This window comes from Pinus tabuliformis, chromosome 9, assembly GCF_031772625.1.
Source record: "Pinus tabuliformis cultivar Carrire ecotype Pingquan chromosome 9, CPIR1, whole genome shotgun sequence".
Taxonomy (NCBI): domain Eukaryota; kingdom Viridiplantae; phylum Streptophyta; class Pinopsida; order Pinales; family Pinaceae; genus Pinus; species Pinus tabuliformis.
The window spans coordinates 1,120,767,824-1,120,787,288 of NC_142307.1; the positions used below are offsets into that span (position 1 = coordinate 1,120,767,824).

The 19,465-nt window shown below is 41.1% G+C and overlaps 1 protein-coding gene across 1 annotated transcript; it reads left to right on the forward strand.

Moving 5' to 3' along the window:
* Positions 1-225: 225 nt before the first annotated feature.
* LOC149152587 (uncharacterized) lies at positions 226-3,723 on the forward strand. The gene has a single exon (XM_089443533.1). It carries the CDS (start codon positions 226-228, stop codon positions 3,721-3,723), a length of 3,498 nt encoding a protein of 1,165 aa, XP_089299659.1.
* The last annotated feature ends 15,742 nt before the right edge of the window (positions 3,724-19,465 follow it).

Sequence of the window (19,465 nt, forward strand, 5' to 3'; positions counted from 1 at the left end):
CGATTTTTATTATCAGAGCAAATTTTAAATAGGGATGTCTTCATTGAAGCTAAAATTCTCCCTAGCGTTGGCTCAGATCACTGGCCAATTCGGTTGGAGGTAGATATTAAGAAGATAAAAGGGAGAAAGCCTTTTCGCTTTGAATCCTTTTGGCTGAGGGATCCCCAATTTGTTCAGAAAATGGAAACCTGGTGGAGTCAATGCACTAGTCGAGGAAAAGGAAGAATGCATACAGTCCAGCTGAAGCTTAAGGAACTCAAACAGCGAATCAAAGAATGGAATCGAAAAGAATTTGGGAATATTATGGAGGCCAAGCAGAGGTTGGAAGGAGCAATGGAGGATCTCCAGCAAAAAATAATATTGGAAGGCAGAGATGAAGCTACCAGTAGGGAGGAAGGATGTATCATAAGCCAGTTAGAGGAACGCCGTAAACAAGAGGAGATTTTATGGAGACAAAAATCAAGGGTAAGATGGTTAAGAGAAGGTGAACGGAATACCAAATTTTTTCATCAAGCCATGATTCAACATAGGCAGCGGAATAGGATTTTTTCTATCAAGAATGCAGCGGGAGAACGAGAGGTGGAGCAGGTCGGTATTGAAAAGACTTTAGTGGATTATTTTAGGGGGGTGCTCACAGAAAATCAAAGGGATCGAAGGGAGGCTATCAATAATATATGTAGAAACATACCAAGAACAGTTACAGAAGACCAAAATAAGGCATTAATGCGGGCAGTCACTATGGAAGAGGTAGAAGAAGTAGTGATGAACATGCCTAAAAATAAGGCTCCGGGTCCGGATGGATATACCATTGAATTCTTCCAGGCAAGTTGGAAATTTATAGGCAAAGACATACTGGAAGCGGTGGAGGAATCAAGAATCAGACAGCAAGTATGGCCAGGTCTTAACTCAACTTTCTTCACCTTGATCCCTAAGAGTACAACATCTGATGAACCACAGGGTTTCAGACCCATAGCCCTGTGTAACGTAATTTATAAGATTATATCTACAGTGATAGCGAAACGGTTGAAGCCTCTCCTACCCACTTTGATTGCGCCTGAGCAGACTGGGTTTGTGGAGGGTAGGCAAATTTTGGATGGAATTGTGGTCTCCCAGGAGGTGATACATTCTTTAAAACAGAGGAAGAAGAAAGGGATGCTCATGAAGCTGGATTTATCTAAGGCATATGATCGTTTGAATTGGGATTATCTAAGAGCGGTTCTTGCAGCTTTTGGGTTTGACAACAGGTGGATAGCTTGGATCATCAACCTGGTCTCCACTCCGAACTTCTCAATATTGATTAATGGGATACCTTCAGATACGTTTAATGCCACCAGGGGTATCAGACAGGGGGACCCGATCTCGCCGTTTCTGTTCATTTTGGCTATGGAAGGATTAAGCAGGACAATTAAGCAGGAGGTCAGGGCACGAAGGATCAAAGGCATTCGATTATGGGGAGAGACTCTCATCATAACACATCAGCAGTTTGTTGATGACTTGATGTTGTTTGGTGAAGCATCGCTCAGAGAGGTAAGGGGCTTCAAACATGTCTTAGAAGGTTTTATGAGTGCTTCAGGTATGGCGGTGAATAACGATAAATCTTGTACTTTTATTTTTAACTCACCTGAAGCTGTTAAGGCCCATTTAACTCGTGTGCTAGGCTTTCGACAGGGAGAATTACCCACAAGGTATTTAGGCATTCAGTTAGACATTAACTCAACGCGTATAAAGAATTGGCAAACTCTAGTTGATAAGATTCGAAAAAGATTGCATAATTGGTCGTTTAGAGCGCTGAATTTAGCAAGTCGGGTTGTACTTTTAAAATCAGTTTTACTATCCATTCCTATATACCCGCTGTCAATTATGCCTGCTCCTAAGGGAGTTTTTTGTAAATTAAGGGAAATCTTCGGTAAATTTCTCTGGGGGGGACCAAATCAGCAAAGAAAATGGACCTTGGTTTCATGGCAACATGTCATCAGGAGGAAAGAGGAGGGAGGCCTTGGTATCAGGGATTTGGAGCTAGTCAATAAGGTTTTAGGGGCGAAGTTATGGTGGCGCTGGGTGCAGGGGGGTATGGATATCTGGAAACGAATCTGGAATCACAAATACAATATGCCACGCTCAGTGGCGGGACGCCTCCGGGTAGAAGAAACTCCAAGAGGGTCACACATCTGGGAACTCGCAAGAAATAACAAAGACCTGGTTCGGGACTTCGCTTTCTGGGAAATCCGTGAAGGCAATTTAGCGAGGTTCTGGACGGATGGCTGGCAACAACGGGAAAAGCTGGAGAGAAATCCAATTTTACATGACCTTCAAGTTGGGGCGCAACAGGAAGGAATGGAATATGTTAAGGATTATTGGAGACAGGCAGAGTTGAATGAAGTGTGGCGAATCTGGAAAAGACCGCATGAATGGGATGAGAGAATAAATCCGGAGACTCAACAAATGTATATCAGAGAATTAGACTCCAGGAAAATTAAGATAAGACCAGGCAGTGATATCCTCCGCTGGGGTAAAGCAACGCAAGGTATGTTCACAGTTAAAGAAGCCTATTATTGGTTAACAAAGGAGGATAGAATGGATGACCCAACGGCTTGGAAAAAGATCTGGGACGGTAAATGGTGGCCCAAAGTCACAATTTTCGCATGGTTGGTGTGTAGAGGTAGGATCTTGACGTGGGATAATCTGCAGAAACGAGGCATGATTGGTCCATCTTGGTGTTATTTGTGTAACAGGGAATTTGAGACACAGGAACACTTGTTGAATAGATGTCTGTATATTCAGAGTCTGTGGGAAGAAATTCGGGTTCTCTTTGGTCACCTGAATAGGGATCCTGACAGTCTTAGGAGTACCATTTTACAATGGGGAGCGGGGCATTTTCATAGTAAACTTGTTAGGAGGATATGGAGTCTGTCGCTTGGTTTTGTAATTTGGGAGGTGTGGAAAGAACGAAACCGTCGAATTTTCAAAGGTCGAAGCTGTTGCGAGGCAAGAATATGGGAGGTAGTTTGCCGGTCGATTAAAGAAACGGTCCTCTCCGAATCTTGGGGAGAGGAGGATTGGAAATTGAATGTGGAAGAGCAACGAATAATAACCAAATTGAACATAAATTTTACGATGTTATACCCCAACACTGATAGGCGTCATAGGTATAGTATGCAGAGCCCCAATTATTTTCGCTTCCCAGGAGATAATCAAATTAAATTGTCCTTTGATGGTGCATCCAAGGGCAATCCTGGGGAAGCAGGATGGGGCGGGATTTTCCGGGATAGTCGAGGGGTTTCGCGATGGGCATATGCAGAATGGGGCGGGGAAATGTCAAATAATGAGGCGGAGCTCTGGGGGGTTTATCATGGCCTTCGAATTGCTGTAAGGAATGGATACCGAAACCTCGATATAGAAGGCGACTCCCAACTTGTCATTGAAATGCTAAGGAAATTACAGAGGGGAAAAACATGGGACCACGTTGCCAAGAGCTGGAGGATAGCGGCAATTATACAGGATATTGAAGGCCAGATGAGGCTGGTAGATTATATTACACTCAATCATGTATTGCGGCGAGGGAATAGGGCGGCCGATTATTTAGCCAATTGGGCATGTGGCGAATCGACTCGGGTGATGGATGGTAGCTGGGGTGTGTTACAGGAGGATCCACGGTGGGCTGAGTTGGCAACCATCTTACGACAGGATAATGATGAGGCGATCGGGCGTGACAGGACTGCTTAGCTACCTTCCCATAATGATTCGGAGGGGAAAAGAAGGGATTATTTATGAAGACATCGGTGGGATCAAGTACGAAGATGTCAAAATTCCCATATGGCAGAATGAATTTATGCAGACATGGGACGAAATGACCATCCCAAGGCCGAATGCAGGGCGGGTACTGAGGTGGGAATGCGGTGGCATCAGGAGGACAGGGAGCTCATCACATCAGGGTCTCAGTCCTGCGACGTGTAATAATGAGCAGGCTTGGGAGCTAACTAACAATAACGAGGGAAGGTGGTCGATCGGAGGTATAATGTTGCATGGAAGCGTTTTGTTCTTGCATGCCTCTAGAAGAATAGGGCTCAGTCTGTACAAAAATCAACAGCGCGTGGGAGGTTCGGCGCTTATGTTGGAGCAGTGTCTGGTGGAATTGGGTCCGCCTAAGAAAAGAATTGTGAAATTGTTGTCTACGAGTATGGCAGCTGATCCAGCCAGAAGTGAGGGTAGGAGAACGCGTAGTCAGGGGGTAGCTCTGGAGGAGAAAGGGAAACAGGTGGCTGAGGAAACGTTACGGTCCATTTACCTGGACATCTCTGAAGAGTCGGAAGAGCAAGAAGGGGATATAAGGGAGTTTTTTGCAGAAGAGACACCACGGCCGACCTCGGGAGGAAAGGTAGGAAAATGGATGAGGCACTCTGGTTCAGTGGGCGCCAGGGAAGATGATGATGAGGAGGATGACGGACGCCCGGAGGACGATGAAGATGAGGAGGTTGATGGACGCCGCGGTCGAGGTCGGGGCCGAAGGGGTCGAGGTAGTGCGCGGGGTCGAGGTAAGAACCGAGCTCGCAGAGACATGTATGAGGAAGGTTTCAGTACTGGGGTTCCAGGTAGGAAGCGAGGTAAAAAGGATATGCGGAGGAAATTGCAGGAAGCCGAGGACGCTTATGTAAATGAAACCCATCACCATATTCGGAGGATTATCGACCACCTGGAAGAAGAGGCGCTGCAGGACCAATCTGACCCTGAGATGGCAGACTGGGAGACTTTTCTCCCTGATCCGGGCCACACCAGAGGGAGGATGTCTCTCTACAAGCAGTCTTTGCATGTATATTGGGGTATGAAACGTTTACTTGCCAAGGCAATGGAACAAGTAGCAGTTGAAATGGTGGAGCTCGCTCACGGAATGCCTAACCTGAAAAAAGAGATGAAGAATATCCAAATGACTCTTATGATGCAGGACAGGAAGATGGACCAGCTGATCCAGTTGCTCAAAGACAGTGGAATTGCGGTTAAGGCAGAACCTGATATCAAGACTGATGCCATGAAGCAGTAGACTATGGAGGTTATTATATGACTTTTTTTGTATTTTTGCTATATTAGATGGATTAGTATCCATTCAAGCACAGCATGATTATGTTTACAGCTATGTTTAGTATGTTTTTAGGTAGAATAGAGGGCTTTTTAATCTGGTTTGATATACTGCACATATACTTCTTTTGGATGGCGGTTATATACTTTCGAAGGCCACCCGGTTTCCCTGCTGGGCGGGTGGCGCCCTGTATATGTACATAATTTTTTTCTTATAGTAATAGAATCTTGCCTCAGCTTACAAAAAAAAAAAAAAACAAATGAACAGAAAGACTCTTCGGGAGGTTCAAATAGAGTTAGACAAAGTTTTGGGTTCCATGGATGTCCATCAGCCCTCTTTCAAGATGCGATGCCGGATTAAGGAGCTTCAGAAGAAAAAGCAAAAAAATTTGGAACAGGAGGAAGCTTTCTGGAGGCTGAAGAGTAGGGCGATCTGGCTAAAGGAGGGGGATAAGAATACAAAATTCTTTCATAAATATGCGAGCTCCAGACGGGCAAAAAATTCTATATGGAAGTTAAAGGATGAAAGTGGAGGTTTCTTATTCGCCCAACAGGACATATCAAACGAGGCCGTGAGATTCTTTGAAAATCAGTACAAGAAATCTGAAAATTGCAGGATTCAGGATATTATGTGGGGCATTGAATTATTCCCTCAGATGTTTGATGAGGAATTAAATGAAAAAAAAATTCAGCCGATATCGGAGGAGGAGCTCTTGGCAACAATGAAGTCTTTTAAAAGGGACAAAAGCCCGGGTCCAGACGGCTGGACGATTGAATTCTTAATTCACTTTTTTGATCTGATTAAATGTGATCTTCTAAGGATGGTGGAGGGTACAAGAATGTCTGGCAGTATAAACAAAAAAACTTCATCCACTCACATAGCGTTAATTCCAAAGAAGGAAGATGCAGTATCCCTTCTGGACTATAGACCAATTTCACTGTGTAATATTTCTTTCAAAATAGTCTCTAAAATTATTGCAGAAAGAATCAAAGAAACTCTTTCAGAGTTTATATCAAAAGATCAACACGCTTTTCTAAGAGGGAGAAACATTCTGGACGCGGTTGCAACTACTCAAGAAGGTTTGTTTGCCATTCACTCAAAAAAGAGTGAAGATGTCATTTTCAAAATTGATCTTCGCAAGGCATATGACTGCCTGGATTGGAGCTTCATTAGATGTTTGCTTGCAAAGATTGGGTTGAGACCCAATATGATTAACTGGGTCATGGCTTGTGTCGAAGAGGTGAACTATGCTATCATTATTAACGGAATCCCTTCATCTTTTTTCCCGGCGGCCAGGGGACTTCGCCAGGGCTGTCCCTTATCGCCTCTGATATTCATTCTGGCGATGAACTCGCTCAGCCTCCATATCAACAAAGCGGTAAAGGAAAACAGATGCCGCCCTTTAAAAATCTGCAGGAATACATCTATCTCTCATAACCTTTTTGTGGATGATATTATTTTGTTTGGTATGTTATGTAGGCTTACTTGGCTATGTTTTCATGATATCTTAAGAAATTTTCAAAAGGCTTCTGGTCTGCAAATTAACAGGGAAAAGTCAATAATTTATCATAATGAAATCAACCAAGAAGCGGTGGACTGGTTATCAGCTCTGTTTGGTGTAAAGTCCCTCTCGATTAAACAAGGAATTAAATATTTGGGGTTCCAGCTTAAAGCAAATGGTTATTCTAAAAAGGATTGGCAGTGGGTAATTGATAGATATTACAAGAAGATTTCATTATGGGAATTCAGATGTCTTTCTCTGGCGGGTAGAGTAATCTTGGCACAATCTGTTTTGAACCAGCTAGCAGTATACTGGGCCCACCTATTCTTCCTTCCTGCGAGCATTATTCAAAAAATGGACAAGATTACAGTGAATTTCATCTGGGGAGGTCAAGCAGAAAGAAGGAAATTCCATCTCTCAAAACTATCAGATATCTCTATCCCAAAGAGCATGGGAGGATGGGGTCTGCTGAACCTTCGAATTTTTGGAAAGGCTCTATTATGCAAATCTCTGTGGAGGTGTATTTTCGGAAAGGGTTCCTGGAGCGAGACTATAAAAAAAAAATATCTGGGCGGAAAGGAATTTTCTCTATGGTTCAGGGAAGGAAGGATTGGCCCCTCTTATGGTTCGTCAATTTGGTTAAGTTTGCATAGGATGGAAGGATATTTCTTGGAGAACTTAACATGGCGGTTTCAAACAGGTAGTAAAATCCTAATCGGTTTTGATCAATTTCTGAGTGGAGACGAGGAAATAAATGTGCCAGAAGCATTAATAAACTTTTTCCACAGGAAAGGGTTTTTTTTTGGGAAAGTTTAATCGCTGGTTGGCAAGGGTCGATCCCACTGTGGAAAGATGCTGGACTTCTACAGATGTCGGACTCTATTGCTAAGCTATGGGAGCCCATAAGGACGAGTCTCAGAAACTGCGGAATTTTTCGCTCGGAGGGATCTGATGACATTATTTGGAAAAATTCAAAGTCGCTGAATATTGTCAGAGTAAAAGATGTTTATCAGAGTTTAATTGGGATGAAGGGTTCCCAGCTCAATCCTATTTTTCCTGTGTCTTTTTGGAAATCTGAATGCCCATCGAAAATGATATACTTTGCCTGGTTGTTGTTCCGCAACAGAAATCTTTCCTGGGAAAATTTGATGAAGCGAGGTTGGCAGGGTCCTGGGTGCTGTCCTATGTGCAAATCAGATGAGGAAAACAACTGTCATTTATTTCTAAATTGTCATATAGCTCAGCATCTTTGGCTATCTGTGGAGAATTGGTTCGGTGTTCAACATATGTCTCACTCCTCCATTTCTGATGCGTTTCTTTGGTGGAGCCAGCAAAAAGATATCTGGAGGCCTCTGTTTATTATCTGCCTTTGGTGCATCTGGAAGGGGAGAAACAACTCCATTTTCAATAACAAAAATTGCACATCTTTGGATATTTTCTCTAAGGTTGTGTCGATTTATGAAAGCCTCCCTATGAAGGCGCCCAAGTCTAAAAGAGTCGATTTTCCTGTAAGTCCTCAGGTGAGTCCAACTTTCCCATGCGCTTTTTTCGATGGAGCTGAACAGAGAGGCATCTGTGGCTGTGGGGTTTATATTCTTATAAGTGAATCTAGTCATTTCAGTATCCATTGGAATGGCGGAAAGGGATCAAACTCAAAAGCTGAAGCGATGGCCCTTGCTGGCCTGTTATATTTTTGCTCTTTTCTAAACATTCGGCCCGTATCGATTTTTGGAGACTCTAAGGTAATGGTGGACTTTGTGAATAAGGAAATCAACATTTCAAAGCCTCACCTCGTTGGTTGGCTGAACAGGATCAGGTCTTTTTGGGATGATATGGATGATTCTTCTATAAATCACATTTGCAGGGCACAAAATCAGAAGGCAGACTCTTTATCAAAAAAGGGTCTCTTTTCATCTCCAGGTTTTTGGTTTGTGCAGGTTTTTGCTGAGGAGGAAATTTTCACTATACAGGAATTTTCTCCCCCAGTATTCTAATTTTGTTTAGCAGTTCCTCAGATATGTTTTGATCTTCTCTTCATATCAGTTGTTCTCCAAGCGTCTTTATCTTTACTGTTGGTAGCGATTTTGTGGATCTTGTATCTGTAGATAGGTGGCTTTATTAGTGCAATCTTTTCTATGCCAAGGACATGGACAACATAAATCTTGATGTTAGTTTATATGTGATGTTTTCTCTCTCTGGATAGACTTATATGGTCATATCTCAGAATCATATGAATATGTACCTTTTTGGGACCCATTATATTCCTTATATAATTCAATATAGCTTTTTTCGCTCTGAAAAAAATATACATTCAAAATCTTAAATCTTTCCGTTGTGGCCTTATCCTCCAATTAGATTTATGAAAGTCAACCATTGAGAAAGCTGCCCTATTCCAAAAAATGCCAAGACCTCGAGAATCTCCTTAGATCTATGGGCTAAACCACTACTATCTTTCCAAAATAATTGGATGCCTCCATAAGCTCAAATTATTCTTACTTTGATTCTGGTATAAACAAAATTGATGAATTTTCTAATTTCACCAGATCTTTTATGGAGAGGGATTTTTTGGGGCCTCCCATTCCTCTTATGTTCCAAGAAATTAACTTAATCATTTTGTGAGAGGGGAATGAGATTTGTTTCCTCCATTTGTTTGTCCTATTATCCCTTTAGATCCCAAAGCTTCTAAGGTATCCAAGATTTGAGGTTGACTTCCCAACCGCATATTAAGTTTTGCCTCAGTTTCCCTCTGCTCCTTTTTTGAATGCCAACCTCTTTTCTTAGTCATATGTTCATTCAGTGGTTACTAGCTTCATCCTACCCACCTGAAGGAATGGAGGAGTTTCTTGTCATATTCTTCCTTTGACTACTGGTGGGCATCATCGGCCTGAGGGAAGGAGTATCCATTAGACATATCTGGCATAGGATGGGTCCAAATTCAATATCATTTATTTTCGAAGATTCTTGATCCTATAGCCTTAGATTATCAAAGGAACCTTCAAATGAATTAGTTGCCCCATTTTCCTTACTGCCCTTTTGCGATTCTAATATTTCTCCTTCTTCTTGAACTTGCAATTTTTTTTCCTCTCATTCTGCCAGAGTTTCAGGATTCTCAGTATCTGCCAAATGATTTTCCTCTGAAGTCTAAAAAACTCCAAAAGGATTGGAGGTGGAAGTAGGAGCATTTCTTTGGGGAGAATTTGATTTATTTGGAGCCTAATTCCTTTTGTTACCCCCTCTTCTCTGTGTTTTCCATTGTGCCTCTTGTGAGGCTTGTATCACCTCTCGTTAGCTCAAATTAGCCTTATTGCAATCCCTCGCAAAGTGCCCATAATTGTGACAAATTCCACACTTGAAGGGAAATTGCTTGTATTCCAACACCTGACGATGTTTTCATTCTCCCATGGTCAAGAAGATTTTAGTTGTAACCCCTTTCCGTAGATCGACCTCTACGCATATCCTGGAATAGGTGAATTACCCTCCTTTAGGTTTTTCCCTATCTATGAATCTTCCCACTCCATTCCCTATCGCCCTAAGGCATTCATCACTCCAACAGGATAAAGGAAGTCGAGGAAACTTTACCCAAATTAGGACAAAATTTTGGATGTCCTCCGCTCGATCAAAGTCGAGAGACCATCTATTCAAATACATCCCTCTGGCTCCAAAGAAATAGGGGCCATTCCAGAAAATGATCCCCTTATCCTCCTTCGATTCGAACAAGAAAGCGAAGTATCCATTGTCAATTGCATATATTCCTAGTCCACCTTTCATTTTTTCCTTCCAGTTCTTTTCAACCCATTGCTCAACTGATTTGGTAGATGACCACATGTCGGTGAATATCCCAATCAGTGCATGATTCATAAAAGCTAGGGTGGAGCAACAAAAGGAGGAGGGTATCAGCACATATGAAATAGTGTAAGAGCTCTTGAAAAATCTGGAAGAAGTCTCCCAAGTTTTATGCTTCTTTGGAAGTGATGCTATCAGATCCTGAAAGGCTGCTACAACATCCAATAGAGGGGGAGGAGCCCCCCTCCGAGCAGTCCATTGGATAGAGAAAGTGAGGGGGTTAGGGTTTACAGAGGAAAATGAGGTGTAGCATGTCATGATGTAATCTATAAACTCTTTATTAATAGTTATTAATAATAACATTATTAATAATTATTTGAAAAACCAAAACTTTTATTAATAATTCAAATAAAATTGAGGTAAATTAGTCAATTTACAGTTGGAAGATTTTGGGCTCTAGTGTTCACAACCCATGGTTTTTCTAATAGTATTGTTGTGTGTGTGCGTGTGCGCATTTTCTATGAGTCTAGATCCATCTTAATTCCATATCTACCAAGCAATAAGAGAGAACAAATCCCTTGAAGAGAAAATCTCTTTTAGAGTGAAAAGAGTTTTTATCCCTCTTGATGCTTGGTAGATCTGAAGTTAAGATGAATTTAGGTTGTTTGCTTCAAGAGGCACTCTTTAGCCTAATATGGAAGAGATGTTGTAATATCCTATTATGTTATGTTATCTAAACATTTTGACATAATCAAATTACATAAAAATAAAAAATAAATAAAGTTTAAAAAATTTAAAAAAATGAAACTAGTATACATCCATCTTAACTCCAAATCTACTAAGCGTCGACATGGATGAAATTTCTCAAAATGCAAACCTCTTTTTGAGTACAAAACTTAAGGAAAGGTTTGCACCTCAAAATATTTCATTCCTCCCGGCTTTTGGTATATATAGAGTTAAGATGGATCTATACTAGTTTTAAACAACGCACTTTCAATTGTTTTGTATAATATACAAAACTTTTTTTGTTACCAATACTTTTTAAAACTCCATATTAAACATTGGAGGAATTACAAATCTAAATAATTTACTTATTTTTTTTGTTATTAATATATTCATTTTTAAATGTTACATGTTAAATGAACATAGAATGAATTACACATCATGTAGTATCAATAATATTATTTTTACATGTCATTTGTTAACTCCATATTAAATAGTGAAGGAATTACCTATCCTCTTACTAAAATGTAAATCTTTTATTAGTATTTTTTAATTTGTCAATGCAAGTAATATTTTATTATTTTTAAATGTAATGTTACATGATGACATCTCTTTCGTACTAGGATGTAGAGTGCCTCTCAACGCAATAAAATTATTTGAAATCAAATTAAAATTATAATAAAATAATGGGAGTCACATGATCTTCTTTGAATGCATATATTAGTATGCAACCTCAAAATATAATTTTGTATCATTCACTAATAAAATGAATTTATGATTTTTCCCAAGGGTATATATATATATATATATATATATATATATATATATATATATATATATATGAAATTTGGATCTATTAAGTGTTGAGACTCAAGAGGGATCAAATCCCTTGAGGTGCAAACCTTTCTTCAAGTTTTGCAATAAAAAAATAGGTTTGCACATTGAGGGATTTGATCCCTCTTGGCACTTGATAGATCGGAAGTTAAGATGGATCTACACTAGTTCTTGATTATGATGATGATGATTATGATTAAAGTCCACTAGGACCTTGTTAAAATTGGCAACTAGGGCCAAACTCCATATGGGTCAGCATATTGATGGCAGCTGATATTTTTATTGGATCCCTCTCATCGAGAGGTGTAGGATTGATCCAAAGATCATCTGATTCTGATAATTATTTATGGAGATATGAACTTATTTTGATTATGTAATTATTATCAAGCCGACCAGCTCTTACGTAGGCTCAAGAAGCCCAAACGTCATGTCTATTCAACCTATACGTTGTTGGTATAAATAGAAGAAGATTTGATGTCATTTTGGACACAATTCTTGAGTGATCTCCTCCTCTCCACGTCTTGGGTTTTTGGAGAAGGACTGAGACACCAAGAGAAACACACATTGGCCCAAAGATAATGCCCTACCTACACAGTCATGAAAAACTACCAACGCAGATCATGGAGACACATAAAATGCAGCTAATGGAGGAAGTCTCAACGCTGTCCAGACAAGGAGGTTTTATACGCAGATTTCAAGCCCTAAACAGTGAAAGGGAGCTTCTATACAAAGCCGTAAAGGGACATCTATACACTGTCCAATTCAAGCCGAATGTACGCAACACATATGAACGCAGTCAAGGCACTCAAGTAATGAAGGCAGCAAGACAAGAAGAATATACGCTGGCTTAATAAGCCCTAGCCGCAGTCACAAATGAAAACTCTTGTATATACGCAGCAATGGAAATAGATCTTGCCCTAATTATATAGAGATCCTTACACGCAGTTAGATTATGGAAGACATTACGCTGTAATGGGAGAAAATTTATACGTTGTAATGAATTCATCTAGCTGCTGTTATGGGAGACAATTCATACGCTGAAATGGGTACATCTAGTCGCAGATCATGGAGACTGTAATACGCATTTCATGGATGTAATACATTGTTCTAAATGGATGTGATACACTCTTCATAATGGTTGTGATTTGCTTTTATAAGTGAATGTGATGCGCTGCTCTATGTGGATGTTATACGTTTTCATATAAGATATGTTCACACATTCATATCCCTAAGCAAACCCTATACGGAAATAATGGGACTACGTGGAGTATTGCGTTTAACTATAGCCTAGATGCTTTGCTAGGCTGCAAGCCATAGCAATCAGCTAAGACTGATATGTGTATGAACTCCATAATGAAGCAACAGAAAGATAACATGATGGGCAGCATTATGCGCAGCATGATGTATGATATAATGTGTATGGGCAGCACAATGATGCATGGAGCATGGGCAACAGCATGATGTATGAGATCATGTGTATGGGCAGCACAATGATACATGGAGCATGGACAGTATCATGATGAATGTAATCATAAGCATGGGCAGCTTGATGATGAATGAGACCATGGAAGAAGCAGCATGATGAGCAGCAGAGCAACTCAGTCATCCAGGTCTATGTTATAGACATTTTTGGGCCCTACAACCCCAAGCATGAAATGTCCATAAATCAAGGGCTCCTAATTCCCTAAAAGTGTTGTTCTAACCCCTAAAGGAACAAGGTCAACAGATTACAGCTTCTCCCAGAAGTTCTCCATGAGAAACTGCTCAGAATTGGTCAAAACAGGATCATTTCAGCTGCTCCACTGGCTAGGTGCGTTGCATTGCACCTAAATACACTGTGAGGGTGCGTTGCATTTCAAAAGTCCCTTCTGTGGGGTGCGATGGGCGAGAAATGACAAATGGCAATGTCATTCCGCGAGGTGGAGAGACAATGGAAGCTTCCAGAATCTTCTCCTGTGACACTTGCCTCACTGAATTCGACCAAGGATGAGTAAGAGGCCTTCAGTCTCCAAGTGGAAGCAAGAACTGACAGAGAGAAGACACTAATCAAATCACAAGCTGACTCATCCTCCTTACAGATATCTATATATGGATCCCTCATCCCAGAGATCTAGAGGATGGAATTTTGCATATTGTAAGGAATTGCTGTTGGTTTTTTGAGACAAACATTAGATTGTTGGGTGATCTATGCTTTGTTTGAGGTGAAGAGGGGCTTCTTTGCTGGGAGGTTGATGTTGGGTCAGGAACCACTGGTTGTAACTCCTCCTGGATCTTTTCTTGTTTATCAATAAAAGCTATTTGAGTTTTCCTCCATGCTTTTGTATCATTGATGTTTGTTACATTTGTATGGTTAACTTAAATCTGATCCTAAGTTGTTTATGAATATAGATCCATGTCTTTGTATAGTGTTCTTCTTCTATGATCTTACAGGTACTTTGTGAAGCTGGGCAAGTAAGGGAGTAGGTAGCTGGAGACTATCAAAGAAGAGAGGGATTGGATCAAAGGATTAGCGCAAGACACAGGTTGGTTCTTTCTATTCCTCTCTATCTGTAGTTCATAAAGGAAATACAAAAGTAGTTTTTCTCTCTTTGTTTCTAAGGCAACTGTCACACCTTAGTGGGATAGAGCAGTTCTAAATAGACACTTTTCCCTGTAACAAAATGGCGACTCCGCTGGGGATCTAATTAGTTTGTTTGTTTATCATTCTTTGTTTGTTTGTTTCATAAACTTATAAGTGGCATTCGAACTGCATTTGCCATAACAAATGCAAAGTAGACAACTGCTGCTTCAATCCATTCACTGGATTTGTTTATGATTTAAACAACTGATTCACAAACTATATGATTTCCCTTGTGATAGCTCTTAGATCCTCCTTAGATCTACCCCTGATTGTTGAATTACTGATTGCTTTTTACTCGGCCAAAAACCAAGAACTGAACTGCAAACTGTGACCCGGAACCCGAACAGAGTCTCGTTTCTGGCCCAGCGCAGGTACTGTTAAGAGATTCTGAATTTCAGCGCACTTCCCGAGCGGACAACCTGCGCTGCATTTCAGATTCTCTGTGTCACAGGTGCGCTGATCAGACTAGCTCTGTGCGGTTGTGGCTTTTGTGGTTCATTCTTTCCAGTTCTATTCTTGAATTTTGCTGCCTGTGATCAATATATGTCTGTTTGAAACCCCTTTTCCTTGCTGTTATTCCGCCTCCTTTGTACAAAAGAACTGTAGATGTTTTTGTGTGTTTGTTGAGTCATTTACAGTTCTCCTTAGAAAAAGTAGCGTAATCGTACTGTCGTCCTTTGATTTGAATTTGTCGTAAGTGTTGATTTCAATCGTAGGAAAGAGTTTGATTGCTGTTGATGGCTGATTATCCTGTTACTATTGCTTTTGGTCTGAATTTGTGATTTTCTAGTGTCAAAAACAAGTATTCATTTCAAAATCGTAAGGTGTCGTAATCGTCTCTATCTTTTGATTTCGAAAAGAAGCTTGTTTGTGTTTGTCGCTTGAAAACAAATTCAGATTTGTGCATCAACTTTCTTTTTAGCATCCATATACTAAGAAATTCGAAAACAAATACATGCATGTGCATTTGCATATAGACAGTCTGTTTGGCTTGATTTAGGAAAGTGCATTTACAGTGTGCTCTTTGCTCTTTGTGAAAAGATTCTGTCTTTCTTTTCCCTAGTAGCTAGGATTTTCATTGCATAAAAGAGATAAAAAGTTTGTTTATCATCTTTAGATTGCATTTTAGGAATTACATCTACATCTCGTGGTGAACCCAAAAGGCAAACTTCATAAGCAAGATCAACTTAAAATAAATTCAATGAATCTAACAACGCTTTGGAACTTAACGCACAACATTTAGAGGTCTAGGCTAGAGATGTATTTCGGAGTCGTAAAGCCTGGTAACTGTTGTTCTCACTGTTGGTTGGGTGATTCCTCCACTTTGAGACGATAAGTGCCAGTATGGACTTGTGCTCCCACGTACCGTCGAGTATATTCTGGGAGACCCCTATAGGCTTAAACCCTTTATCGATAGGAAGTCGTGTCTGCTGCCCTATCGATCACAATGCACTGAACGCAGCATTCGGGAAGATTGACTGTCGTACCGTAAAAAGTATTCTTCAATTTTGCGATTGGTTTGGTACTCCCTCTACCTAGACTTCCAGAGCAGTCCCTTTCGTTCCTTTTCAGACTCCTTAACGGAAAAGGTCCATCTGAGCACTTGTCACTTCAGGCTCATTAAAAATCGAAGGAGACTAGAGTCATCTTTTGTTTTTTCTCGACTCTTAAAAACTGAAAAAACAAGTTGTGTCAAAGCGTCTAAAATTTATTTTAAACGGAATATTCATTACCCCTTTCCTACGTTGATCTTGGGTTGAGAAAATGGAGTACACCAACCAAGGAATTCCCCTTGGAGGAAATCCTAGTCCCTTCTCCTCTTGGGGAGATGTTGGTGCACCCCATATGGCCACATTGTCGCTTCCAGGACTGACAATTGGTTTTCCTATATGGCTCTTCTCAACCTCTGTCGTTCAGAACACCACTATTCCTGAACAATCGAATCAGCAATTAGACGAGTCCAGAGTTACCCACCAACCTTCTACTTCCTCTAATTCTTCCTCTCCTCCTTCCTCTTCGCTTGATGGGGCTGCTAAAGCCAAAAGTCAAGTACCTAAGGAGAAGAAGGAAAAGAAGAAGAAAGAGAAGAAGAAGAAGGAGCCAAAAGCGAATGGGGGCAAACGAGTGTCGTCTAACGAAAATCCACACACTGCACCGACCAGGCCTAAATCGCCATGTGTCATTTGTAAGGGAGACCACTATCATAGAGATTGTCCTTGCATCCCTCGGATCTTAAGGGACTGGTCTCCCCGTTTGCACAACTCGGTGTCGTCAACCTCTGATGATCATGTTGAAAACACACCGTCAACTAGTGAAAGTGAAGCCCCAGGACAAAAAGGAAAATATAGATTTCCTTGTAAACTGTGCGAAGGCGATCATGCCGTCCACCGTTGTCCCTTCTTAGACGAGGCTAAAAGAGTTTTGGACGATCGTCTGGTTTCACTGTCACGACTTCCTCCTGGATATAAAAAACTCTTGCCGAGTCCGTCACCAGTTGAAAACCCGGCTGGCCCGCTCAGGTGGTCGGCTGAAGCACCTATCATTGAAGATAAACCATCTGAATCCATACCAGACGAAAGTCAAAAGGTCGAGGCGGCAGTTGACCCGGTCTTGCCTTCAGAGGTTTCATCTTCAGATGATACACTCACTGAAGAGAACAAGGATGACACCGTCCAAATTCTCTTCATAAACATAGACTCCAACGAACATGGGGGCAATTTACCCGTTCCTTTACCGTAGGAAGGAAGTTCTTCAGAGTCGTACCCGGCCGTCTATTCGGTCCCACCTCCAAGCAACCTAGTTGTCTCCTTCGACTGGAATCAATTAGGCAGACCCCGTTTACCAGCTAGTATACCATTCCGAATTATTGTTCAAATATATAAATGGTTATGGCTGGTACCATCATAGATGAGGGGACTTCTGTGAGTATCCTTTCCTCAACTGCTTGGAAAGCGCTTGGTTCGCCATCGCTTTTGCCTAAGATGAGAAATCTGACAGGCTTTGATAAAGGAACCAGTCGACCGTTAGGGATCCTTCCCAATGTGCCCATAACATTGAGAGGGAAAACCGTTCACATGAACGTGATGGTAGTTCAAGGACCCCTGGATTACAATCTACTCCTTGGACAAGACTATATTTATTGCATGGGAGCAATTGTCTCCTCACTCTTTAGAGTAATGTGTTTTCCGCACGAAGGAAGAGTGGTCAAGCTCGTAGACCAGCTTTCATTTCCCGGATCACGCATAGCAAATAGTCATATACCATCCCTGAATGGTCTTTTCATGCAAGAAATGTCTCAATCTCCAGTCCGTCCACCCGATGAGTGCGAGTGATTCGGGGGGACATGACTGAAACCCAGGGGGCATGCATCCTGGTCTGCTTCGGCAGGAAAACTTCGGGTATAAGGTAGGTTTCCGTGAGAGAATATGACCTCCGTACTCCCGTCCGTGATTGGAAAGGGGAGTTGGACTGGAACAAGATCCTCTTGTCAAAGTTATGTCAGGGACGGTCACGCCATACCATCCGCTCACCTTTGTTTATTTCGGTAGACATCGCCGAAGAAGTGTTTTGTTTGCGCTGTGAATAGAACAATCTTTGGGTAACCTGTAAGAGGTAGGCCTCTCTCGGTAAAACAAATGTTTTAACGAATTGAAGAAGGGGTAACCTTGAAACTCTGTTTTATACCTGGGGGCATGCAAACCTTTTGGAGTGCAAGCGAAGAGCGACTATTTATTTTTTTTAAATTTATAGGACCTCTAACCCTTTAAACTCGTAGGATTGGTCGTCTCCTAACTTGCATAAAGAAAGGATGTGGGGCAAAACTCTAAAAGTTGTCATTTTTATATGAGACATTCTTATCATACGACTGGATTAATCGAGCAGTTTTAGCACATAGTTCAAGCTCGTTAAAAAATAAACATAAGACATGAGCAAATGTTTCCACCCGCGTTTAAGCTCATTAAAAAATGAACTATTCCCTGGTAAATAACCATCGTGAATGTAGTACTTCAGCCATTAAAGCCTTGGTCGTGTTTGCACCGTCACCTCCACTTTTTCATTGGCCGATCATTCACCTCCATTTGATTGTTTACCCATTTTGAGGAACAGCTGCGAAGAGTGATCTCACTAGCCATCCTTGTGACACTGCCGTGATTGGAAAATTCCAAACCTTACCTGGAATCAACTGCTACCCGTTTTATCACTCGTTCCTCAAAAGACGAGTCTCCTTTAAGCTCTTTTCAACTGACTCGTAAAATATGAAAAGATTGCCGAGTCCTTGGCCTTTCCAACTCGTTAAAGGGACAGGAAGTGCTATCCCTCCTCTAGATTTTAATCTTTTTGGACCTGAGGGATTATTACACAAAAAGATCGAGCGCTTGTTTTATTCGGCTCGTTAAAAGTATCGAAAATTCATCCCTTCTGTATTGTTGTATACTTTTTCGGAATTAAGGGATTAGATGACGAAAAAGGAATTTTGGATTTTCCTTTACGTTCCTTTTCAGACTCTCTAAAATTGAAAAGGACCGAGTTATCTTTGTCGTTAAACTCGTTAAAAGTATTAATAGCGACAAACTTGTCTATAGACGAGAACGAGTTTCACTATCGCTAGGCTCGTTAAAACATAGCGATGGGTTTGCCCGAAGGGAAAATTATAGAACAAGCATATGTTATCCTCCTCAAGCTTGACAAAAATAAAGAGGTACTGGTCAGCAATGACTAGGGAAAATTGGGAAGAAAACTCAAAGAAACTTTATTGGTAGCAAGTCGCTCTTGAACATGACATTTCCACTCCGTATCCGAGTCGGGTTGGGTTGTTTCATTCACCGGTCACATCGCCATGGTCACGCCATACCATCCACATTTGGGGTTAATGCTACCAATCCATCACATCAGTGTCGCCGATATGTTCAAGAGAAGTCTTTCAGAGAATTCA

Excerpts from the sequence above, each read along its gene's own strand:
- LOC149152587 (XM_089443533.1), top strand. The coding sequence starts at position 226 with ATGCATACAGTCCAGCTGAAGCTTAAGGAACTCAAACAGCGAATCAAA.